At 26.4% G+C, this 26788-nt stretch overlaps 2 protein-coding genes across 5 annotated transcripts in view; one reads left to right on the top strand and one right to left on the bottom strand.

Moving 5' to 3' along the window:
* LOC127289281 (receptor expression-enhancing protein 1) overlaps positions 1 to 18315 on the bottom strand; it is a 32842-nt gene extending 14527 nt beyond the window's left edge. For both annotated transcript variants that reach the window (XM_051317118.1, XM_051317119.1), the window contains exon 1: positions 18148 to 18315. In XM_051317118.1, coding sequence (XP_051173075.1) covers positions 18148 to 18179 — 32 coding nt within the window. In that variant the 5' untranslated portion in view covers positions 18180 to 18315. The remainder of the gene's footprint in view (positions 1 to 18147) is intronic.
* An 872-nt stretch (positions 18316 to 19187) lies between these two features.
* LOC127289282 (probable JmjC domain-containing histone demethylation protein 2C) overlaps positions 19188 to 26788 on the top strand; it is a 325511-nt gene continuing 317910 nt past the window's right edge. For all 3 annotated transcript variants that reach the window (XM_051317121.1, XM_051317122.1, XM_051317123.1), the window contains exon 1: positions 19188 to 19824. In XM_051317121.1, coding sequence (XP_051173078.1) covers positions 19669 to 19824 — 156 coding nt within the window. In that variant the 5' untranslated portion in view covers positions 19188 to 19668. The remainder of the gene's footprint in view (positions 19825 to 26788) is intronic.

A 26788-nucleotide genomic window follows, 5' to 3' on the forward strand; every position in this document is an offset into this window, starting at 1 on the left:
AACCGAAAATTAATAAATTAAACAGTTTCCATACTTTTGAATACATATTTTATTTCATCGAAATGTATAAATTTTTTAAAAGAAGAAATAATTAAAAAAAAAAAATAAATGTAAATAAATTATATTGTTTCCATATTTTTTGAACAATGAAAAAATAGGTACGAACAAAAAACCCGTAATATTCCACTGAATTAAAAATATTTAAATTTTGATCAACAAAAATTTAGATGAGACAAGAAAAAAGTTGATCGATTCAGATAAACATTCTTTTCTGTTTTTTGTAATTAAGAAAAAAAAACTTCTCACAAGAATAAATATATGAATTGGTGAAGAATAATTTGGTTGAGCTGACCAAATTATTTTATTGCTTTAATCAGTTTAATCAAAATTATTCGCTAATTATAATTTTTTCCAATCTTTCTGCATTGGAATAACTTCAATTGTCAAAGAAGAATAATTTGTTTGAGATAATCAAATAATAAATTTGGAAGTCTTATTCGATTTTTTTTTTTTTTTGCTTCAACCAAAAAAGTTGAAACAATATTATTTTATCAATTTGTTAATAAAATCGAAATAGTTTAATCAAATAATTGTTTACAAATTATGCAAACAAAATTTTCATATGGATTCGAGGAAAAATTACAAAAAAAAAACAACAAAAGTTCTTTCTTTTTGCATTAATCATTTATTATCGTATATATAAAAAAAATTATATCGTATCAAACATACACATCTAATACAATTGTTTAAAACTAATTACAATTTTTAAACTATTTTTATTTATATTTAACCAATATTCTTAGTCATATTAAACAAAATTTGTTTAATTTATATAAATATTTATTCTATAAATAAATGTTTGGTTCACTTAAATAATTTTTCGCAATCGAAGAAATAATTTGTTTGTGTAATAATTATAAAGTGAAAACTTTAATAATTAAGAAAATTATTGGTGAACGATAATGTTAGCAGTAATTTATTATTATTTTATTTAATAAATTGCTCGCCGTTATAAATCTTGAATTAATCTTACATGGATTAATTAACCTTATCTCCTCAAATTCCACGATGCGTGACTTGAATGATCAGATCATTTGTGAGTAGAAATGAAGAATTTTTTTATGCGACTTACGCAATCGGAAAGCGCATTTACTTATATAGCAAAAAGGGAAAAAAGAAGATCAAAATTATCAGGAAGATGACTTTGCCAAACGGGATTTTCTATCTATAACTATAAACTCTTTTTTCTTTTAAATATCCTCATCACATCGACATGTAATTTTTTTTTAATAGAGTACATTTACATTTATCGAGTCGAGTTCCTGACAAGCTATATATAAACTATTCCACAAAAAGTATTTTTTCAAATATTATTCCGCAATAGAACTATTTTCACCAAAGTTTAATATAATAATAATTTTTTTTTTTTTTAAATAAAAATTATGTTTGTTTCGTTTATGGCAGTGCTTACAATGTCTTTAAAAAATTGATACAAAGTTTATTGTTTCTTTGTTATAGATTAATTTTCATTTCTATAAATATGTATAAATTCATCTTCAAAAATTCAAATCTAATTCGAACGCATTTCTAATTTATTAAATAAATCCAGTTATATTTGAGTTAAAGTAAATAAATCGAGATTAAGAAAATAATTGAAGCATTAAGTGCAAATTCACTTAACGATATGATTTATTTGAATATGAATCAGGGCCAAATTTGTAACGTGAGTAATAAATTCCCAGTAGGAATTTTGTGATCATACAAATCAGATTTCTTGGATCGGATTCTATCCATTTCTTGGATTCAATTTCACTTATTTTAAAATCTGACTAATTTTTTTTTTTTTTTTTGTAAAATTATACAAAAAATTTACCAATTTAATTAAATTTTAATAATTCTTAAATTTTTTTATAATTAAAAAAAAAAAATTATTTTTTACATCTTCGTATACCAACATACCAATTTTGTGCATTTTACGACTAAATTAAATTCACATTTATTATAAAATTGCTACAGAAATAAATGTTAACTCTCTATATTCCTAACAATTTTACATTCAGAAATACATATTTAATTTACGAAATAAAATACACTTATTTTGTAATTAAATTATTTTAAATTAAACTGGAATTTGTATTAACAATTATTTTCAAAATTCCATAATTTAGAATTTAATAAAAAAACAATTCCTAAACTAATCAAATTTCCTCTCATTAGCGTTGCTTAATAATAAAAATTAAACTCATATCCGTAAGATTCAATATTCACATTTGAGAATGAATATTAAATAAAAAAATTTAATTTTAAATTGATATTAAATAATTTACATTTTTTAGATATCTAAGAATTGTTATTTTAAAATTGTTATCAAACAATTGACATTGACAAAACTAATCTTACAAATTCTTGATCTTTGCCAAAAAAAAAAGTCAAGTTAAAATAATTTCAATTTACTTCCCTCTATTATACTCTATATATTATGCAATCAACACAAAGCTTTCAAGATATTTATCCTAATGACCTGAGAAAATATACACGAGACATTGTCTTCGAAGTGAAATCACATTTTTTTTTCAAGATGAATCTGCAAGAGCTATTTTTATTACGTAACAGTCAATCATGAAAACAGGATTTTGCTATTTTGGCACAATTTTTAAAGGCGTTGGCAAAAATACCACAGATATTGTATTTGTGATAGTAACTATTTTAAAAATTGGCGCATGGAAATTTCGTGAATAGTACGAAACAATTGGAACTGGAATTAAAGCCGTTTTATGACTCGGTGGCTGTGGACAAGTCATTTTTGAAAAAATCTTTAATACTTCGGGTTAAATTGATAAAAAAAAACAATTATTATTGATTAATTAATTATTGAAGGATGAAAAATATTGAAATGAAAGGAAATTTATTATTGCGATGATTATAATCAGATTTTTCAGTCGTATATTCGTTGTGTGATGTTATTGTTGAAGAAAACTTTTGTCTTCTTTCTAAAAAAGACTTTTTTTTGTCTTCTTTCGTAGTGCAAGAAAGAAGTCACAAATACAATGGATTTCAGAGGAAAGCTGAGTCCAAATAACACTGACCTCAATTGAGATCGTTTCAGTTGTTCGTGGACTGATTGACAATTAAGTCTGAAAAGAAAAGCCTGCGAGAGGATTAAGTTTAACTCTATTAAATTCAACTTTCTTTGTTTCAATGGAAACTCTTTTTTTCCACTTTTACAAATCGTATCTTCTCTCTAAATGAACAACTTCTTTTTCTTAATAGGAAAATCAATAACGAAATTGGTTTTCAAAAATCTATTTTCAAGAAAAAAGAGCAATTTTTAAATAATATATTTTTTATCGAAAAAGAAGAAACGAAAAAAAAAATGAAAAAGTAAAATTTCCCAAGGTAAAATTCAATGTTTTTTTTATGAAAATTTTCACTTTCTTCTCTCGCGTATTTTTCATCAACTCTTTTTTTTCAAAAATTCACGTTTCTCGGTTGGTCGATTATTTACGGTTGATTGGCTCCTTTATTCAATTGTTGTCCAGCAAGTGCAACGACCCAGTGGTCTATTCTAACAATTTCTGAAGTGACAACACAAAGTGGTATATAGCTGAAGGTTTTCCTGTCATTAAAGCGTTTCTCAGCGGTTGAAAAACAAAAAGAAAATTTCTTGTATCTTCTTTTTGTTGTTATTTTGTTTCAAATGGTCACGTCACCAAGAGAATGAGAAATCATCAATCAATATTGTTGGCTCGTGAGTAACATAAATATCGAAATAAATATCGTAAATCAGTCTTGAAATGCAATTTGACCAATATTCCTAGTTGGATTCGATTTGTATAAATCCTCACTTTTTCTGGTAGTGTGCCAATGAGACGCGAATTCACGATTCAAGCTCAATGAATGTCAGTCTGACATTATATTGTTGAGAGAAGCGAAAATTCTTTTTTTTTTTTTTTTCTTTTGACGTAAATGCCGAATCAGCAGCCGATTCAGATGTAAATGACCACGACACCGTCGTTGAAAAAGATAGTTATGCGAATTTCCTGCTTGATGGGCGATGACATTCTTCTTGTTCCAGACATACACCATTCGTTTGGACCATTATTGAGCGCGTACACAAGACAAAAAGAAAGCTGAAAAGCAAATAACATTTTAGAGTATGTACACTTTTTTTTATTGGCAATAGAAATTGAAAAAAAAAATTCAAAATTTTGAAAAAAAAACAATATTAAAATTAATTATTCTTAATAATATTTTGATTGCAATTAATTTTTAATATTTTCAACATTAAAATAATAATATTTAAAAAGTTTATAAAGACAATTATTTTAAACATACTGAATAAATAAAAATAGTTTAGAAATATATTTAATAAATATTCAAAAATGTTAAAATTATTAAGAATCTTATTTTTCAAAAAAACTAAAAATAATAAAAAAAATTTCATACTAGGGTGAAAAATATTGAATAATAAATAAACAAAATTTAAAAACAGATATAAAAATAAATTAACAACAGGAAATAGAAAATTAAAATAAAATAGAAAACAAAATATGAGAAATCAATAGAACGAGAAAAGTATAAAATAATTCATACCGGAACAAAAGTGATGAAAATCCAAATTTTCCCCGAATTTGTTTTTTTTTTTGTTTCTTTTTTTAATCCAAACTCCCTCTTCTGATTGAAATTGTGGTTCAGCAAAATTTTCAAATAATCTTCTTCAGCTACAGATATTCTGTTCTTTTTTTTTTTTTTTCTTTACTTTTCAACCTTCCTCGCTGAATAAAGAACAATTCTTTCCCCTATATAGCAAGTTTCATCAACCAAACTAAAAAGAACGCAGACTTTGTTCTTTCCAAGTTTTTCACCTGAAACTCGATTATCGTTCCGCCACTTTTGTGTACATAGATATATATCTCTTCGAGAAAGCTCCTCCGCAACTTGATCCACTTTATCCTTGATAACGCAAGGAGATGCTGACTTTCGGTTCACAAAATGCACTCTAACACAATTGTCTCCATTTTTGAATTATTTATATATATATATAGTCAACGTTGCACTCGATTACAATTCTTGACAATTTCTTCTCGATATCGACTAAAAATAGTCTCTCTCTATATAAAAATTGAATTACAAAAAAAAAAATTGAAAGTATAAAAAAAAAATTCACAGTAAAATTATTATTAAATGTAAAGAAATTTTTTTTTTTTTTTTTTTTTTAAATTTACACTCTTAAAGCAGAAGCTTTTATATTGGGTCCATTGCCTGACAGAATCTGTTCTCGTGAGCGTCGCGACGCCAATACTAGAGGCTAGCCACTTCTGACGGTGCGATTTATATTTAAACGAGTAGACCGTCGACGAATCGTCTTTCTCAACGATGAGTGGGGCAGAAAAAAAAGAAGCATAACGAGAACTTTAAGAAAGTTTTTTAAAAAATTGTCTCAACAGTTGTAAATTATCTCGATCTTCAAGAAAATCGCTCAACGAGAAAAAAATAGCAATTTTAAGTATAAAAAATGAATAAGACCCGTCAAAGTAAAACGATTCCAATTTTTTTTTTCCTTTGAAAAAATAATAACTAAAATTTTTCAATTTTGCATGAAAAAAGAAATCAAAAATGTTTAAATTCGCGGAATTGCAAGTGAAAAAAAATCTCAAGAACTTTCAAATGAACGCGATATTTTTTTATGCGTCATTTTGAATTTATATTCAACCTTTTAAATTTTTTAAATAATAAAATATTGACTCTCATATATAAATAGAAAGAAAAAAAATTATATTACGACAAAGGTAACTTTTTTAGTTTTTTTTTTTAGAATCAAATATTTAATTATATATATATTCATTTTCATTGTGGCAATAATTCGAAGCCAAAATTGCATCAAAAAAAATTGTAAGAGAGCTATTATTTTAGTTTTCAAACAATTGAATATTTTTCAACTATATTATATAGATATATGTGTATGTATATAAATATGTTTTCTTAATATCATTAGAGATATATTAAACTTCTTTGTTTGAATTTAAATACATTTAAAGAAGAGGAAATGAGGGATTGAAACATTGGAAAATCTCCGCTATAAAAGATCCGTAAATGCGGGAGGCAAGTGTGCGTTGCTGACGAATTACAGACCACCCACGCGATTCACCTCTAAACTTTCTTAAAACAAATCACGCGCGAAATAAATCCCAGTTCACGTGGGAAAATGCCAGTGAAAACGACTTTGCCATTTTGACATATTAAAAAAGACAGTGACATATGAGAAATAATAGTTGACAGAGAGTTTTCACCATATATATATATTATTTTGAAATAATTTCATTAAGGAAATTATTGCGCAAAATATCATCAATTGAACCTCTAAAGTATACCTAAATTTTTAACAATAATATAATAATTTTTATTTACGAAAATTTAAAAAAAAGCGGTTTAAAGTTTTTACAAAAAAAAAAATTTTATTTATTTATAATTTAATATTTTTATAATTATTATATTTATAAGCATTATAATAAAGTCCAGATTTCTTTAGAATTAGAAATAAATTTTATTTGTAACAAAACAAATTTTGTGCACTCAACAAAATTTTTTCTATAACTGAAAAATTTATTAAAATTGAACCAAGTATTAATTTACAAATAAATATTATATTTATAGTTTTAGTATTTTAGTACTTCGGTATACAAAAGGGCTAATTTTTCTTTCTTTGTAAGCACATTTATATGTAAATAAATAAATATTACTATTTATTTGGGTTAAACAAATTTTTGTTGAAAATAACAAAAATTGTCTATATTGTATTTTTTCAGGAATTTTGAATAATTTAAATTCCTTAAAATTCAAATTTTTAGAATGATTCATAAAATGATAACTAAAATTCACTGTGACTCATCATTAGAAGAAATATATAAATTGATTTTTTTTGGGGGGGGGGGAAAATTATTCTAAAATGATACATGGAAATAAAATTCTTCTCTTGCGCGTGGGATTTTGTTAATTTTAATTAGAAATTTGCAATATTTTCATATGAGCAAATTTCAAAAATATCGATTCATACAAAGATCTATTGGCATTTATATAGTTGACAGTTGCATATAATGTGGTTTAACACATACGAGAATTGGAATAGTGCCTATAATTTAAAATACAAAAATTTTAAAAATAGAAAATCTAAAAATAAAAATATATTTTTGCAGTTCAATGATTCAGTTAGAATATTTTTAATCTAAGGTTATAAATTATTGTCTCTCAGTTACGTCAAAATTAAATATTACAATGCCAAGTGTATTAACATTTTAACCTCCAATAAAGTGGAAATTATCAATAATAATTAAAATATTTTCTTATATTTTATATACCGAAAAATCTGGGGGGAAAAAAAATGATTTTAATAAAAAACTGTATAAAACTTTCTCATACCATTTGACGAGAATGTAATAATTTTGAATGGAATGCCCCATATGAAAGTATATTGAAAATAACGCGAAAAGAGGAAAAACGAACGATACATATACATACATATAGAGAAAGAAATACGATCTTTGAAACGGTGAAACCAGCAGCTGAGAGAGAGAGAGAGAGAGAGCCTCGGAGCGACGCTCTGAGGTCATCACCCGCACACCCCATGGAACCACACATTGCCCTCTCTAAGAGGTGCATTTTTGTGTCCTGGCACGACTCCAGGAACGAAGAAATATAGGCTTCAAGTATCCTATATTTCTAGAAAATAGTACATTATAATATATATATATATATATATAAAACCGAGAAAAGAAATTCGCAAATCAAAATGTCATGGCGTTTTTATAAAGAATCTCTCATATAGAGAAAAATATATGTAAACTCTAAAAAATTACATAAAAAGTTTACCCGTTGATTGAATTTTTCTTTTCACCATATGAAGTGAATTCAAACCTTATATTATGTCAAAAAAGAAAATAAAATATTTACTGGCTTTAATAATTTTTTTTTTCTCATTATTTGTGTGAATTTTGTAAAATTCAAAATTTTTTTATTTTACAGTCAACCGTTTTTATCACATGATTAATGTTTTTTTTATTGTAAGATTTATTTTTATATAATGTAAACTCATTCACGTCTCTTTTTATATTATAAATCTCTTTGATATAACTCTAGGAGTTAAATTTTTTTTTTTTTTTTTTTTTTTTTTATCAAAAAAAGAGAACAGTTTAAAGATGTTCTAGCCGAGATAAAATTGTAGGGATGAGAAAACGGTCAATGATCTTTAACGCGTCAACGTTCTGATAATAACGAGAGAATGATGACGTCGAGGGATTCTCGACAGATCACATTCAGCTCTAACTTGAAAGACTATATAAAATAATCTCGCCCGGAACTCTTAACTAAAATAAAAAGAAGTCACGAGTCTCGATAAAATGATTATAAAGCTAAAAGCCTTCGTTGAAAATAATCAACTATAGAAAAAAAAAATTATATATATATATATATATGTATATATATATATCAATTTTATTAACTGAAATTATCAATATTCTTAAACTATATCATCAACTATTTAAAAAAAATGAAAAATTATTTCAAAAAATAGTAAAAAAAAAAATAGTATCTGATCTGAATATTAATTTTGTATAAAATTAAATAAAATTTAAATTGACTTGTTTCAATTAATATAATTAATTTTAGCAACAAGAAATAAATTTTTGTCTATATAATTTAAATTAAAATTCCTTAATTATTTAAGCATGATTCTTGGCAGCTAACAATTTTTTTTTTTGGAAAATATTTGAGACTGTCTAAAAAAAATACTGGCAACGGAGCGCGGGAGTCTCGACCTGTATTGTAATTAGCAAGCAGCATTCTTAATTATTCTAATGAGAGTAGTGTCGTCACGAGGTCGAGGAGCTACTAGGCGCACGAGTTCAAAGTGCTTCATTTCGCTGAATTTTAATTTTTAACTTAAAATTACAGTTTAACAAACTTTTACATCGTTCGTGTATATAAAGAGAGAAAAATTTTTCAAACTTCATTGAAAATGGCTTAAACCGCGAGACAACATCTGTTCCAATAAAATAGTTCTTAAATAAAAATTCCACAATGTAAAAAATTAGTTCAATAAAAATTCTATTTTAAGAAATTCGAATAAATAAAAATTTCAGATTCACTGAAAAAAAATGTATTTGGTTCAAATAATCGGTTACTTGGCTATTATCAAATAAATATTTATTTAGACCAAATAATTTTTATTTAAATCAAAAAAACTATTCGAATTCATAATTTCTGTTTTAAAAATAAATAATAACTTGACTTAAATAATAATTATTATTTTTGATATTATTATTTTTTTTATTATTATCTGCGATATTAATTATTTGATAAATAAATATTTGATAATAATCAAGTAACATATTATTTGAATCAAATAAATTTTTTTTTATTGAATCTACTGAAATTTTGAAATAATTTATTTGAAAAATATAATTTTTCTGTTTCTTATTATCTTTTCGTAGTAACGGTGTGATTTTAATTGTGATGTACTAAAAAGAAAAATGACATGAAATTATTGTATATAAATATATTGATTTGTTGAATGTGGAAATAAGTTCGTGCCACCGTTATATATAAAATGTATGTAGCGGTATAGACGACTACTGTCACAAGAAATGTGCCCCTTACAATACTCGAAAGCGAAAACCTTCCTGTTGCCAACCCGATATCGATTCAACGTATTCGGCCACTACGAACATCTCACACCCCGAGTTTCCTTCCGGATTTATTTCCGTGTCAGGAACTTGGTCACATTCTGTGATCATCGAACCAATTCGACTATCATTATACAATGTCTATTGTTATATTGCCATGCAAAACTGAAACACCGTAACTTGTTCTTTTTTTTATTACTCAGAATTCTTCTTTTTAAAAAATATAGATATTTTAATATATGAAAAATTTGATCAACATTTTTTAAAAATTCATACAGCAATGAAAAATAAAAAAGTTTATTAAACATTTAATAAATTATTAATTTATTTTTTGATGCAGAAAACAATATTATAATAAAATATTAAAATTGGAAGTTAATAAAATAGTAAACAAATTTTTCCTTCATTTGAAGGTTCAGGACATCAGGCACATAAATTTCATTCCTAACAGAAAAGGATCACATGGAATTATTTCTACCTTCCATGGATCAAATGTTTGATAATTTTAAACATTTTTTTTAAAAAAAAAAGAAACATAAAGGGTAACTTTTATCTCTACATTTTTATAAAAGGAGAAACATGAAAGGCAACTTAACGTAAGTATATATAAAAAAAAAGAGTTACGGTGTTACAGTTTTATGCCTATATATAATATTAAAAGCTGACTGAAAACGCAAATCCGGCTTGACTCTACACGCATTTTGAAATTGATTCCGAGGGGCTGTTCACTGAAAATCCAATTGAACAATATTGGAGAATTCATTAAAGATTTTTAGGACTCGTACGTATTCGGCTTCGGATTCGAATGGAATCGCACGGACTCGTTGATATTCACAGTATTTTCACAAATTCCTTCTTTGCGCTGCTTCGTGTTGCAGACTAGATAATAATAATAATAATAATAATAATAATAATAATAATAATAATCGGCTGCCGCCGAATTCGCTCGTATTTCTCCGTAACCATTCGTGACTCGCAACAATTCTTACTGCATGACTTAGGATTTTACTGTAATCGACGAGATTTGTTGGATTCGCATAGTATTCGACAAATTCGAACGTCCTTTTCAGTAATCGCCGGTAATCTCCACTTAAAATACAATTTATTCAGAATCAAGAAATTTATATTTTCTTATGTTAATTGATGAATATTCGGAAGATACCTAGTATATTCTCTACATTACAAATCGGGTATTTGAGAGTGAACAGCCCCTCGATTGATTCTCAAACAAATGAAACAAAAATATTTGAATATATAGAAATTCTGAAGGGGTTGAGAAGAACTTAAATATATAAAAGAGACTGTAAAATGTTTGAATATAAAATTATATAAATGCGAAATATATTATATGAAAAATGAGTTAAAAAAAAAGGTGATGATGAGAGAAGAGAAACTCAATTTTTCTTCTTTCTTCAAAAAGAAAGAGAGAGAGAAATTACGAAAGAACAACATGCACCTTATAAAAATGGGCCAGTCTCTGAAGTGTATATCGTCAAGGTCCCGTCGACCCACTGCCCAGAGCGACATGCACCGTTTCTCACAATCAGACGTTCATGAGTATCCGCCTATTTGATGGAATCGAGTTTCAAGCATCCATTATACAATAAAAAGATCCAAAAAATGTGCTTCGCGAATCAGACGAAATATAGCCAATCGAGACAGTCTGCAAAAGCCTCTATATACTTTTGTTCAATATACCTTCTCAGAAATCATTTTTGCGTTCAGAAAAAGGAGAGAGAGAGAGAGAGAGAGAGCACAGAGAAATATCTGATTCAATCATTTTTTACACTCACGGCTTTGACTTATAATTTTTTCGCTTATTACTATCATCAGATGGGTCGCCAAATTATACTCATTTCATCGACAATCATTTCTCTTCGAAATTTAGATTATGCATCATTTTACATCAGATATATATATATATATATATATATATATATATATATATATATATATATATATATATATATATAAAAAAGATAATAGAATATTTTAATTTTTCCACTGACAAAAATTCACCTTTTATTTAAGATTTTACAAATTTTTGATTGAAAAATCTCCTATTATTCATGAAACTGAAATTAGCAACGTTGATTCAACGAAAAAAATAAAAGTTAAATATTCTAATTCCCATCAATGAAATTTGATTATTTTCAACCCTCTGAAATCTGAAATAAAAAAAATCTTATCATTGTTTTGTCACGGATTTTCCGAAAATCTCGAAATTTCAAGTAAATTATGCTATTTCCTCGACTCGGAAGTCATTTTTTCTCGTTTGATAATTATTTGTTTCAATGTTAGAAGAATTTTAAAAAACAGAAAAATTGCTTCCAAGTCGGTGAAAGCAGTGATTATGATTTTTTACCTCCCTGAAGTTGGCTTCGACGCTCAGCGCCGAAAATTGTTTTTCGTAGAATCAAAAATTTCAAATTCCTTTTTTTTTTATTTTTCAATCCAAATAATACTCTCTAAATCTGAATTAGCGACTATTCGCTTTGAATTTGTGACTATTCGCTTATTCTTAGCGCAGAGTATGCAGCTGGGAATAAGTGAATAATCCCTCATTGAAAATTCGCTTATTACTTAGCGAATAGTCGCTATTTTAATCAGCCCAGAGTATGCAGCTACGAATAAGCGAATAGTCGCTGATTCAAATTTAGAGAGTACCTTGAAAAATACTTCTTAAGACATTGTGTGAACCCTAAACCTTTTAAAAAAATGTTTTGATATTTTTGGTCTGATGAAAAATAATTGTCGACGCTGAGCGTCGACGCCAACTTCATGAAGGTGATTTTTTTGTCACGGATTTTCCGAAAATATCAAAATTTCAGGTAAATTGCTATTTCCTCGCCTTGGAAGCAATTTTTCGCGTTTGATAATTATTTATTTCAATGCTAGAAGTCTTTTAAAACAAAGAGGAAATTCGCATATTACTTGAAATTTTCGGATTTTAGAAAAAAATCCGTGACAAAAAATTCAAAATCACTGCTTTCCCCGACTTAGAAGCAATTTTTTTGTTTTTTTAAAATTCTTCTAGCATTGAAACAAATCATTATAAAACGAGAAAAATTGCTTCCGAGTCGAGGAAATAGCATAATTTACTTGAAATTTTAAGTTTTTTGGAAAATCCGTGACAAAACAATGATGAATACTGTTTTTCTTTTATTTCAGTTTTCAGAGGGTTGAAAATAATCAAATTTCATTGATGGGAATTAGAATCCTTAACTTTTATTTTTTTCGTTAAATCAACGTTGGTAACTTTAGTTTCATTATCATTCTACATATATATAAGTAGAAATATTAAAAAATTATTTCTAAATCGAAGTTCATTCGATGTTAAATGTATATGTTTAGCTGTGTGTGAATATTTATACCCGTCGATTTTACATGCCCCATGATAAATAAATTTCCATAATTCAAGAGAATGAATAGTAATTACTTGTAATTTTGTTTAAATTTTTACATTGCTGCATAGTAAAATGGATTTGTTAAAAAATATATCTTTGAAAAATTTGTTAGAAATTTTTATTCTCGATCCATTTGAAATTTGAACTAAGTTTTAGAAAATTTTCATAGCGTCTCATTTTAATTCAATAAATATAATAATTTGTTTTATAAAAAAAAAAACAGATGAGGAGCAACCAAAATTTCATCGATTCAGAGATAAATAATTAATTTCGTCTCAATGATTGTCGCAACTGTAGCCTTGCAGAATGTGCCAAACTATATAGGTATATAGCTTTCAATAATTCGAAGAAGTGGACAGTTGCACGTACAGTACGCAGAAGGGATTACATTGAGAGGAGTCGTCATTCAGTGTATATATATATACATATACGTGTACTGCATAGAATACCTTGAGATAACACACAGGACAGGACGAGGCCATCCTTTCGTATATAATGTAATGGCCTCGCTTGTATTTTTTACCGTCTCTCGTTTTCCTTTACTTCAATTTTATCTCGAGACGTCTTGCTTTATAGAATAAAGTTTTCAGAAACTTGACATTCCCACGAGCGCGAATAATTTCCTAAGACACGCATCTGCCTATATATATATATAAACATATATCTCAATTGCATTTATCCGGTCCTGAGATACTCATCAGTGGATGCAAAGAATGATTGGAACCCTATAAATCATCCATATAACCAATCGTTAATAACTGTCATTCACAAAAAAAAAGAAAGAAAGAGAAGAAACCTAAGGTACATGGCATTCAAATATGACACGTAATTTATATTGTTCACATGCAAAAAAAAAATTTTTTTTTCGAGTGTCATTTATACTTCTTCAATTATAGAAAAAATATTTGACTTTGACAGAAAAATATTTCGTAAATATATTTGTATAACTTCCTTTATATTAATTTCTTTCCAAACTTCTGTTATCTCAATTAAAAATTTTAGTTAATTTTGTTGTCTTGTCTATAAAAATTAGCTAAAATTTATTAGCGACACGGAAAAAAAAGAATTGTTGTGGTTACTAAAAATTAAGTCCACACTACAATTCCGGATTGTCAATATAGAACCAGCAGTTCTATTTGTTTTGGGGACAAAAAAAATTGTTGAAATGGGATTGTTATTAAAACTATTTGGATTGTTCGGTGAACAAACAGAATTGTTTGATCTTTGATGAACAAAGAAAATTGTTATGGAACAGTTAAAATAACAAAACTAAATTATTAAATCGGCAATACAATTTGTTGTATTAACAAAACTTTGATCCGTCTAATACAATTTGTTCAGTTTCTTCGCCTTCTAAAATAATCAATAGCAGATTTCCGTAGGTCATATCACCAGTTTCATTTGCATTAAAATCTGTGGAATATGCAGCTTCTGAATCAAATTCTTTGACCTGAAACCAAAAAATTATTTTGAGTTGAAATTTGTTGTTAAATAATATTTAATATATATTTTGTATTTTTTAAGGTGAGGTTATGTTCAATAGTAACCGAGTATAACTTACCGATAAACGATGAAATTGTCTCTTCATCCATTCACTACACTTATTGCAATAGATTTCTCACTTTAACCGAATTCATTATTTAACAGCACTTTGTCATTTAAAAAAAACTAATAATAAAAGCAAAAGTGGCACATGTACCAGAAGCAAACGACGCGACGATCTGCACGCCAATTTACGAGAATTCAAGATGACCACGTGACATGAAACAATAAACCTGTCAGCTGAACAAATCCGGATTGTTCCATCAGTAATCGACAGAGAGTTTGCTTCTGCAACTGTACGGAATTGAAAACTGACAACAAAAAATTCGTATTGTTGTTAAAACAACATACATTTGTATTGACAACAATCCGAATTATAATATTAACATTTCGAATTTTAATATCAACAAATCTACTGACAACAATCTAAAAATTGTTTGCACAACAATCCCATTTTTCTCCGTGAACACAATAAAAATATAATTTATTCAAAAAATAAATTTTAATGCACAAATATTTTATTTTCAAATTCAAATATTTTTCGACAAATAAATAAACATTTTTTCATTGCTGATATTCAGAAAAAATTAATCAAAATCAAAGAAATGTATTACGTTCGCATGAAAAGTGACCACTTTGTTGATTTTAGTTGCAAAAATAACATAAATTTTTCAATTACGATGAAAAATGTTAAATTTTTTGTTTTTTATTGATTGTAAAATCAATCTACAGTGTTTTTTCTTTTCATATAGACATCCACACAAAGCACAATGATATATTGGCTCTAAAATCTATATAGAAAGGGGAAAAAAAAAAAAATTTGTATTGCTGTTTTCAAATATATACGCAATAATACATTTGATTTAAAAGGTTTTACTGCAATAAATTAATAAAATCCGGTTTTGTAATTTAAAATAAAAAGAAGCACATGTGTTATATTTCATACCATTGTTTAAATCTCTCAGATATATATATATATATATATATATATATATATATATTTTCAAAATATAAATTTTCCATTTTTTTCTGAACGTAAAACCTTTCTAATAAATTAAATATACAAAAAAAATTACACGTGTCAAATAACAACTAGTTATGTCATATATAATAATGAAAAATACCCAAAAATTTAATAAAAAAATTTTTTTAATTATTTTTGGATATTTCCATCATTGTTTTTTTAAAAGATTATTTATTTTGTTATTTATTCTGAGAATTTTTTAAAAAAATCGCGTTAATTTGCTCTTTTTCCTTGAGCCACTTTATTTCAAGTGCAATAATGGAATATGTGAATCATTCAAGAGAGTTTGCAAGACGCAATAAAAGCACGTGAGTGTAAAATTGTGAATGTATGTGCGAGAGACTTAAATAAAAATATAAGTAAGCACAAAGAGAGTGCAGCAACCCGCGTCTTTGTGACAAGCCTAGCGTGCGATCCATACGATCAGCTGATGAAGGAAACATGGAATCCGTTATCTGACGCTTAGAAACACGTGCAATTTTTTCTTTCAATAGGTATATTGTTAATGAAAATATAATTAAAAACAAAAAATATTACTTTCTTTTTTATATTTTCTCCCTTTTTTTTAAAAAAAAAATTGTTTTTATCATATTTTTAAATTTTTATTCATAACTTTGAAATTTTCAAAAAATAGACAATAGTATTCAATAAATAATAAAAATTTTGCAGTAATTAATGAAATTAGAGTATGAATAAACAAAAAAACTTTAATTTTAATTAAACTTCAAGAATTATTAATTAAATCTTATGACATAAACTATTTCCAAAAAAGATTGAACAAATTACAATCGACAGGATATAATAACAAATTCAGTATCTAGGACGCTGAAACATGCGATTTTTACAAGGACAATCTTCTAATTATAAATCGTGATCAATATTATATTCTATATTATTTGAAATTTAAAATCCCTTTAAAATTTATTATTATTATTAAACTTTCGATTTTCTAAGAAAAATATTAACTCTTAAATTGTAGCGACAGGATATCTATTAAAAAAGTTTTATTTAATATTTCTACGACTTTTTAAAACATTTTTTCAGAACAAAAAAAATTTTCTATATAATTTTATTTTTATGATAAAACATTTGATATTATTATAATCAATTGTTCTCATAATTGACTATTATTTTATTTTTTCAAAATGTTCACAGTCATTTTTATTTCTTTTTCTGAGATAATATTTATAAAATTATTTTAATTTTTAAAATAAATTCGTCATTTGTATATAGTTGTAATAAAATATTTGATTCTTACTGGGAAAAAAATCATTTTACTAAGAAGCCTTATTTCCTACAAGTCCATCGAACTAATATTTTAATTTTTTCAAATAATTTAATTTTCACCATTTAAGTGGCTTTATTAAAAGAATTGTATAATCAGATAATGAAAATAAACCAAATACCCTTGATAAAAAATCAGCCAAGTAATTACATCATACAAAAGTTTTGAGAAACCTTCAAAATTGAAATTGAGCTCGTGATGTAAACTTTCATAAACAAGAGGAGGCGTAAAGTTTGAATCCTGACCTTTCCGCGGCGAGTTTATATTTTTATTTGCGTGTAAATGCGCAAGTACCGTCAAGAACTTTCGTAACAACTAGAGCCCTGTAATGAGTACATCTGTATGTGGTAGGCAAGCTTCTTTAAGTGAGAGTTAGGTTAGGTCGAGTCTACCTTAGAATAGAACTTTGCCTGGCCGTCGACCACGTCGACTTCCACAATAGACGAGGTTACAATTTATACAATCATCGTGAGCTGATGCACTTTCACTAGAACGTAATCAAGTAATTCAAGTGCGCATTGAACGATACCATTGTTTCTTGGAGTGCGAAATCTCAGATTTTTTTTTTTCATTCCCTTTATCACGATTATATTCTCCCAAGTATATTGCATTCATGCCGCACTTGTCAATCTAGTGAATTTACCTTGACACCAACGATCAGAAGATTCATAGAATGATTGTTACACATCCATTACTGTTTACCTCCCACTTGAAAATATCTCTTACTCGTTTTTCGTCCTTGGCATGTCACATTTTGAGGTTACAATAAAAACAAAGCAATTTTTTCTAATCGATTAAATTAATAATTCACAACTTTCTTAATGTATGATACTTTGTATAAAAGAAAAAAATGTATGTTTAGAAAATAATATTGAAATTTTAAATTATTCTACTGATGACAATTTGAGTATTTCTTTGTACTCCATAAGTTGTCATTGTTTTGATGTTTACTTGGGATTTAAAGCAATGGAGTTAATTCCGTTGAACGTTATTTATTTTATAATGTTTGAGTATAGAAAAGTAATGGCGAAAAAGATCGCTTTTAATGATCAAGAACATTGCAGGTGTTTAGAAGTTAAAAGTGAAAGGCGAATAAAATTGGTAAATAGATTGTCGCAACCCCCATTGCGATGGCCTGAGAACAACGCACAGATGACGCGGTCTTGGTCATATTTTTATTGTTTCCTAACAAGGAATTCAAGAGATACTCACATGACTATTCGCGAGACAATCGAAGATATCATATTAGCAGATTTAAACACAAAACTAGACACACACGAAATATAAAAGCGTACGTTTTAAGTAGAGTTTGATTATAGCACCGCTGCTCACAGGTCAGCCATTTTGAACTGGCAGCTGTGACTCTTGCTCCTGCGCTTGTGACGTCACTGGATGTTTTCGTCACGTGATCACACTCCCGTATCATTAAAGGGTACCGACATTTAAAAATTAAAAAAAAGTTATTTTCCTCTTGTATTTTTCCCTGTTATTTTAGATACTTATTTAATTTTTGTATATATCAATTAAATTATATAAGATGAACATACAGTTTGAAGTAATCCATAGATCAAACGCGTCAGTAGTACCAACTTTGACAAAAAAAAATTCAAAATCTTTTTATATGAATAGAAATATATACAATTTACAATATATATTATTTTTTCAAAATAGAAAATATATTCAATTTCAGTAAAAATAGTATTTTTCGTTTTTACATTTCGAATTTTTCACGAAATTTAAAAATTTATGTCGTATTGCTTGTCAATGTCTTACTCTCACGTTGCCATGGCAACACGTACTTTAAAGAAGGATAGAAACGACAAGGTATAAATGGTTATTAGGGACTGTACATATACATTACGTCATACACATTTCTGTGGTGGGGGGGGGGAGAATAAAAATTTGATTCCCTATATTTTTTGTCAACCTGCATTTGAAGATAGCAGAGGGAATATTTAGGCATTTTTATTGATGTAATAAACAAAATTGAAAAAGCATTTGGAACGAGAATGTATGTTCGTTTTAAAAGTTGGGATTAAATTAAAGCCCCCTTTTCATAAGAGGAATATAAATATTTCTTCCCAAAAACCCACCTTCACCTTGTCATCCCCCAATAAATGCCTTGAAAAGACCACAGGCAGAACGATTCGAATCTCTTTCCTCCCCCACCCTAACCATTCCCGCGCTTCATGTTCGTCCTAGAAGTGGGTGTGAGAAGGGGGGGAAGGTGAAGCGACGGGCCTCCCTGCTAACCGCCCGCAGTGCGCGCTACGCGATATCAGTGGTCGGTCATGTGTGTGTCACTTTCACGCTCACAATTCTTATACCTTTCGAAGTACTTTTATCCTGCTATCATTAATATCATTGGATGAGTGTTAATAAAATTGTGTGTTACCTGAACCCCTGATGACAAGTGACAACCCAAATTAGTGTGTTGACGTTGGATAAAGGGGTGGAGGTTAGAAACAACTGTGAAGCGAGGAAAAATCAACCGAGGATATCGCGCATCGACGTTAATGTGTCAAGTTTTCTCTCTCTCTCTATATATATATATACATAAAGTGATTTTTTTTGTTTGGTGTCAACGTTATATAGCAAAACTCAACTGTTTTTGGTTCTTCAGAGAGTGACAATCTGTGCTGTTAAAGTGCTCATCTGTTGTTATCGGCGCTGTTAGTTGCTAAGGAGCAGCGTGTTCTTTACACGAGTGCATTTTAGTTGTCATATAATATTATGGCGTACAAGTTTCGAGAGGATATCGTGGGAAAGAGATTCCTCTCAGTGAGTGGTTTCACCAAGTTAAAGTTAAATAAAGTCAGTGAATGGGGTTGGCGTTCGGGGGTGATTCGTGCAGCCAGCCACAGGGATAATAACTGTCAGGACCTACAGGTAAAAATTTTATTCATCCTTACAAATGTTTAAGATTCATGTAAGTTTCATTTGACCGTATATATTGACAATAAATTGATTGAAAAGTTCGTTAAACTTTATCATTACACAGATTCTGTATTAACATTTGTGAACCCCGTAGCTATAAAAAAAAGCGCGTAAACAATCCCACCTTTTTAATTTTTCCAATGTTTTTCTCAGTGATTTGCGTTTCTTTTTCCTTTTCTTTGACTGTTTATTTTGAATGGTTTTTAAAGCTTGATTTTAAAGACCTTCAACTGTGGAATATTTTTCTCGCAAAAGATTTTTATTATCTCCAAGGTCGTTAAACTTTATCAATAGAATATTGATGTACCCCGTATATATCAACAAAAAGCGTTTCAATTTTTTTTTACGTTTAGAACATTATACTTTTTTTTTATTTGTTTTTATCTTTATTTTCTCTGGTTTTTTTTTGATATATCTGAGAACATTTCGATTTGAAAGGATATTTGAAGCATATAGTAATTCTTTTGAAAAGACATATTTTTTATATTTTCAAGGTCGTTAAACTTTGTCACTGTAAACAAATTGCGACTTGGCAACTTTGTTTGGTAGTAGAAATTTTTTTTTCTGTTTTGGCTGCATTTTTTTTTTGTCTATGATGAAATATTTTAGCAGATAAATATTTCTATATTTTTTCACTGTAAGAAACTTATTGATTTAAAACAATATTTAAAAGCTTATTATTTAAATAATTCAGATGATTAAAAATTATTTACATGATAAAATAATTTAAATATTTGCTAATTATTTTTTACAATAATTCATATATTAAAAAGTTATTTAGTTTAAATAATTAAAATATCTAAAATTAATATAAATTATAAAGTTGAAATTTATTTGTTATCTGATAATTAAAAATTGTATAGCAATATATATTTGGTTGATGGATATTTGAAACGGCACGAAGTTTCCTTGTGAATTATATATTAAATTTCTAAACAACGTGTTTTGAAAATGTTTGTCGAAAATACTTGTATTACTTAGATTACTTATAAAAGAAAAATCAACATTAAAGTTTTCTTCGTGTAAACAATGTATTGTTTACTTTCGCATTTTTCGAGGAAATGTCAATACATAATGTACATTTTCCATTGGTGCGATTTACACTAAAAATCAGTAAATTAACATTATTTTCAGTTAAAAAGTCACATAATTACAATCAGTAAATTTGTTACTAATTCAGATTATATGTAATTCATTACATTATTATAATAAAAATTATATACGAATTTTTTTTTTTTTGTATAAATAATTCCTTTTTTTAAATTTAGGGAGCATTTTAGGACAATTTTTTTAAATTTAGGAAATGTATATATTCTTTAAACTTAAGCGAATTAGGAATCTACCTTTAACTGATATAGGTATACATATACATAAGTGTACACTACACGTATGTTTGTATAAAGATTGTGGATGTAACATAAGAGGAAGATAACATTCCAGTGATCAAACCGTTATAGTATTCGCGCCTCTTGTTGGGACTTCATCGATGTCGAAAGAAATCAGTTGGAGTTTTATCTGGACGCACGCGAGAGCGTCGAAGCTTGATTTCTAGAATATAACGGTGATTGTTTTGTAACGTTCTTATTGCATCGACCCACATTCTTTATACTTCTTGAAATTCTAGTACGCTTATTTTTATTTTTCATGTAAACGATATTTTACATCTTTTTAAATCACGTCTTTCGTCAATTCAATTTTCAAATTTTTCACGAAAGTGAATTTTTGAAAAAAATTCATTTTTATAGAAATAGAAAATAATTAGTGACATGTAAAAAAAAGGAAATCAAAAATTAAGAATTTAAACCCCACAGTAAACTTATTCGCTGTCTTTATATATTAACGAGCATAATTAGTTTGCTGTATCTGCAAAAAATTCGTTGCCACTGCAAACTTTTATGCATTTTGCTATTTTGTAGCCTTCTTAAATATATTACAGATTTATAATTTATTTAATTAATAATAATTAAATTATTATTTATCAATTTAATTATTGAAAAGCTTAATATAGAATGAACAAGTATTTTCAAAGAAAAATTATTTTGGTTAAAAAAAATTATCTTCTGTAAAAAATGTTTTCAATTTTTAGTTATTAACAGTTTTATAGTTTTCCGCTTGAAATTTATTGATATTTTTAATTGACGATCTGAATATTTTTTTTATAGTTTTCGTATAGATGGAAAATTGCAGTTGATGGTATAGTTTTAATATGGTTTAAATTGTATAGGTATTCCAAATGATTTTATTGTTTCAACGATAAATGAAAAATGGGATAGGTATTTTTTTTTTTAAATATTATTTAAAGATTTGAAAATAGAAAAAGTTTTTTATTTAAGTGTTTTTAAATGCATCATATTGTACTAGGGTCTGAGATAATGATTATAGGTGAATTCAAGGAAAACTTCTGTTAATCGATGATTCGTCCTTTGATGTGAATAATAAAGATTAAATATTTCAATAAAAAAAAAGGTTGGAGTTTAACACGTGTGATAGCCTAACTTCAAGTGTTGTATATAGTTGAAAACTCAGTTTCAAAAATAGTTTCGAACTTTTATTCAAGGGCACAAAATATTTCATTTAAATAGAAATTGATTTTTGCTTTGAAACCTATACTTTTTTTTAATGAATAAGTATTTAAAAATTCTAATTTTATAACATTTTAAAAAAAATTTTTGATAATTTTATATTAATAATAAATATAGTTATAAATTAGTTTAAAAATAAAGTTGAAATTAAATATAATATTTGATAAATGAATACAAATTTCGTTTATTTGAAAAATAAAGAAAATTTTTATTTGTACCGTAAAATTGAAATATAGGCATTTCTGAATTTTCTGACAAAGCAATTTTTTTCTGTTGTCTATTCTGTTTAGATGAAGACTGTAAATTTGAAATTCATTATTATAAAATCTGTATAGCGAGAAGATTCAAGGAATGCAACGCGTCTTTACGTTCGTGTAGGTAGCATGGTTTAAAACCGTTAATCGAGCTCGTGCTCACTTTGGAAATATTTCGACATAATATCCGTGTAATTACCAGCGAATGTCGGTTTACGCGGTATAACGAATAACGGGTGTATATGCACCGAATGCAACCAACTGGGCCTATGTACCTCTGTCGAAGAGTGCATACATGTACATTTTGTATAATACCTATTCATATATCGTGTATACTCTATATAATTCTCCACGGCACGGCAAGCCGGATATTCCACTTATATATATATACCTTAGTAAAAGTGCGTTCTAATTTCACGAATCTCTTTTACACTCCAAAGACGTCAACGACTTCTATAGCAATATCCAATATGTGACTTTAATATTGTTTATTAATTATTTTTTTTTTTGAATTCTTATTGTTACTTAGAAAAAAGGACATATATCGTTCTAGAAATCTCACATTCCGAAACAAAATTAATTTTAAAAATTGATTTTGGTTGAATTAACAAAAAATTGACGAGAAATTCACAACGTTTTGTTTATGATCAACAATTTAGAGGGAAAAATATTTTTTTATATAAATTCTTATAATTTTTTGTCTAAAAATAATTTTACAATACTTTTCGATTAAAAATTTTTAAAAGAAAAATTATTTGTAGGTCAAAAATGTTCTTAAAAAATTATTATTTTTTTTTTGTTTCAATCGTCCATCACACACCGACATTATAAAACTTTTCATCTAAAAAAATTATTTTTTTTTATAATTTGTTCAACAATAATAAACATTGTAAAAAATATATCTGCGAGAACAATTCATAGACTTTTTCATTAAAAAAAAAAATATATTTCTTTGAAAATCATTGATTCCGACACAGAAAGTATGTTTTATAATAAAATTTGAATTTAAAAAAAATAGTAAACAAATTTTTCTTTCATTTGAACGTTCAAAAATTCAGGCTTATAAATAATTTTCTAAATATATACGTATAATTTTATCAAAAGATATATAAATAGATGTTTACTAACAATAAGTAGAATATTTATATAAATTATTTTCATAATTATTATGCTAAATATATAATTTTTAGTATTGTGATGTTAATTATTTAATAAAAAAAAATTACAATAAACATTCAAACATAAATGACATTAAATTTCGCAACATATTTTTATTTGATAAACATGAGCCAAAAGTTTTGAACGTTCATATGAACGAAATTTTTTTTGCAACTTCTTTAACTATGAGCCGAAAGTTTTGAACGTTCATATGAACGAAATATTTTTTTCAATCTATAAATTATTAAAAATTATGATGACCATGTAAAATAAAACAGTAAATTAAACAATTATTAAATTAATTAAATTAATAACATCTTTTCAGATATTTTAAACAATATTTTGTAATAAAATTTGTACTTAAAGAAGTTGCAAAAAAAATTTCATTCATATGAACGTTCAAAACTTTTGGCTCATCTTTAACTACGAATTTTATTACAAAATATTGTTTAAAATATCTAAAAAGATGTTATTAATTTAATAATTGTTAAATTTACTGTTTTTTTTTCTTTTGTTTTGTTCGAGATTGAAAATGTAATACTTAAATTTTGTGTCTATTGTTTTAAATATGGAAATTAATTAATTGCACATGGAAATAAATAAAATAATTGAATTCTTTTTCTCAAAAATATTTTTTCGACATATTAAAATTTCTATGAATTTTAGTTAAAGTTTTGTAAATTTATAATGAAAATTTTGAAAATAAGGAGTCAAAAGTTTTGAAATTTGAAAAATTTTTTGCAACTTTTTTAAGTATGAATTTTATTACAAAAGATTGTTTTAAATAAATTTGAAAAGAAGATATTAATTTAATAATTGTTTAATTTATTGTTTTATTTTACATTGCCATTATAATTTTTAATAATTTATAGATTGGAAAAAATATTTTGTTCATTTGAACGTTAAGAACTTTTGACTCATGTAGATAAATTCGTATTTATTACGTTTTTGATATATTAATAATAGAAAAAAATTAAATTTCGATTTAATTTCTTAAAACATAAAAAAAATATATATATATACACTTATATGTGACTGTCCACGACAAAACAAGGCTTAGCTCCCAAAAGTAAGTTTTACAGGGCAAGCGATTGAAGTAGAAGCAGAAACAAGGAACTAGATGAGTGGGGCAGAGCTTGAGAACGTTATAGTGTCAAAAGTAATTGAAATAAACAATTTCTGACTTTTGCATGTGAAAGAGCAACTTAAAATCTATCGATTAGCATCAAAAACTCAAAATTGATTTTTTGGGAGCTAAGCCTTGTTTTGTCGTGGACGGTCACATATATCTAACAATTAGTAATTTCTAGTTTTTAATTAAATGCTTTTATATTTTGGTTACATTCGGAATATTAATTTCATGGTAGATATGTGTGTACAACAGAAAGATATTATAGAACGTAGAACCACCTTGTACTTTCTCTTGTCTGGAAAATTCTCCTCCGTCTAATATCTCGAACTCGTCGACCAGCACAAGAAACTTCCGTGATGTACATCTTTTTAGTTTTTCCCTTATCCGATTGTATTCACGTTTCTTCAAAGACAACAATTTTTTGTAATTTGCATTTTTCTTTTAAATAATACTAGAGATAGTAGCTCATCAATAATCGACAAAAATATTACATAAGTGCCGTGTGTAATCGTTCAAAAGGCAATAAGTCGTCAGCGTGAGAGACTTCTGAAGGACATTTGATGGTTGCTTATACAGAAATATTTTATATATATATATATTTTTTTTTAAATTAGAAATCTTTTTTTCTGAATGATATACCAATTATATTTTTTATTTATTTAGTTCTTTTATTTATTATTTTATTTTTATATAAGATTTCATAATTTATTTATAATTAAAATCAAAATAGATATTATTATTGATTATATAAATATAATTATTTTCAGTAAAAAAAAAGTGGAAAGCTCATTTAATTTTTATTAAAATAAACATGAATTACTCATTTACGATATTAATCGAATTTTTTTAATTGCGAAGTTAAAATGTTAACCATTGTCTCTACGAAGCTGAAGTACGCAACGTTTATATAAACGATTTTTAAAGAAATAATTTTTTAAAATGAAAAATTCTATAATTTTTTGTCTAAAAAATATTTTTTGTTGTTTTCATTAATCAACAAATTATAAAAAAATAATTTTTAGGTAAAAAATTATAGAATTTTTTATTTTAAAAAATTATTTCTTTAAAAATCGTTTATATAAACGTTGCGTACTTCAGCTTCGTTGTCTCTTTAAAAAAGAAACAAGTTTTTATATTATAATTTTTTAATAATCTTTTAATAAATATATTTTTTTGTGTTCTTAAAATATAAATTTTAGTGAATAAATGAGGTTAATTTACACTTTCCTTTTTAACATGTTTTTTAAAAACTTATTTTCTCGGCGCTTTATTGATTTTTCACTTTTTTTTTAAATTATTGGCAATAATATATATACAAGAAACTTTCATTTTAATAATTAAATTTTTTTTTCTTATTATTTTCTTTTGGTCCATTTTGTGATAAGGAGTGTACAAAGCAATCACTGGATATTTTGTCTGGAAATTCGTAATCATTGATAAAATAAGTATATGAAACCATTAAGATATGTATATGTCCATTTCTAGAATCAAGGTTATAAACCGTATAACTCGTTTTAACCTCGCATTATCGAATTTATTGAAACCAAGTGAGTTTACTGTAGTAAATTTTTCTCTTCGAATTTTGTTGAAAAACATATTCTTCTCGTGAAAATATTTTTGTTTTTCATTTGAAAACAATGTAATTAATTATACAATGTTTAGAAAAAATTTAATTATATACAAAATTAATAAAAAAAAAACAACATTAACTTATTATTCTTATTATTATATATTTTTATTTTTTTATAAATTATTTCCTGTTTGAAACGCACACATGGCAAAATCCCACA

This window comes from Leptopilina boulardi, unplaced genomic scaffold (assembly GCF_019393585.1).
Source record: "Leptopilina boulardi isolate dan_hultmark-lab unplaced genomic scaffold, ZJU_Lbou_2.1 LbouV2_401, whole genome shotgun sequence".
Lineage (NCBI taxonomy): Eukaryota > Metazoa > Arthropoda > Insecta > Hymenoptera > Figitidae > Leptopilina > Leptopilina boulardi.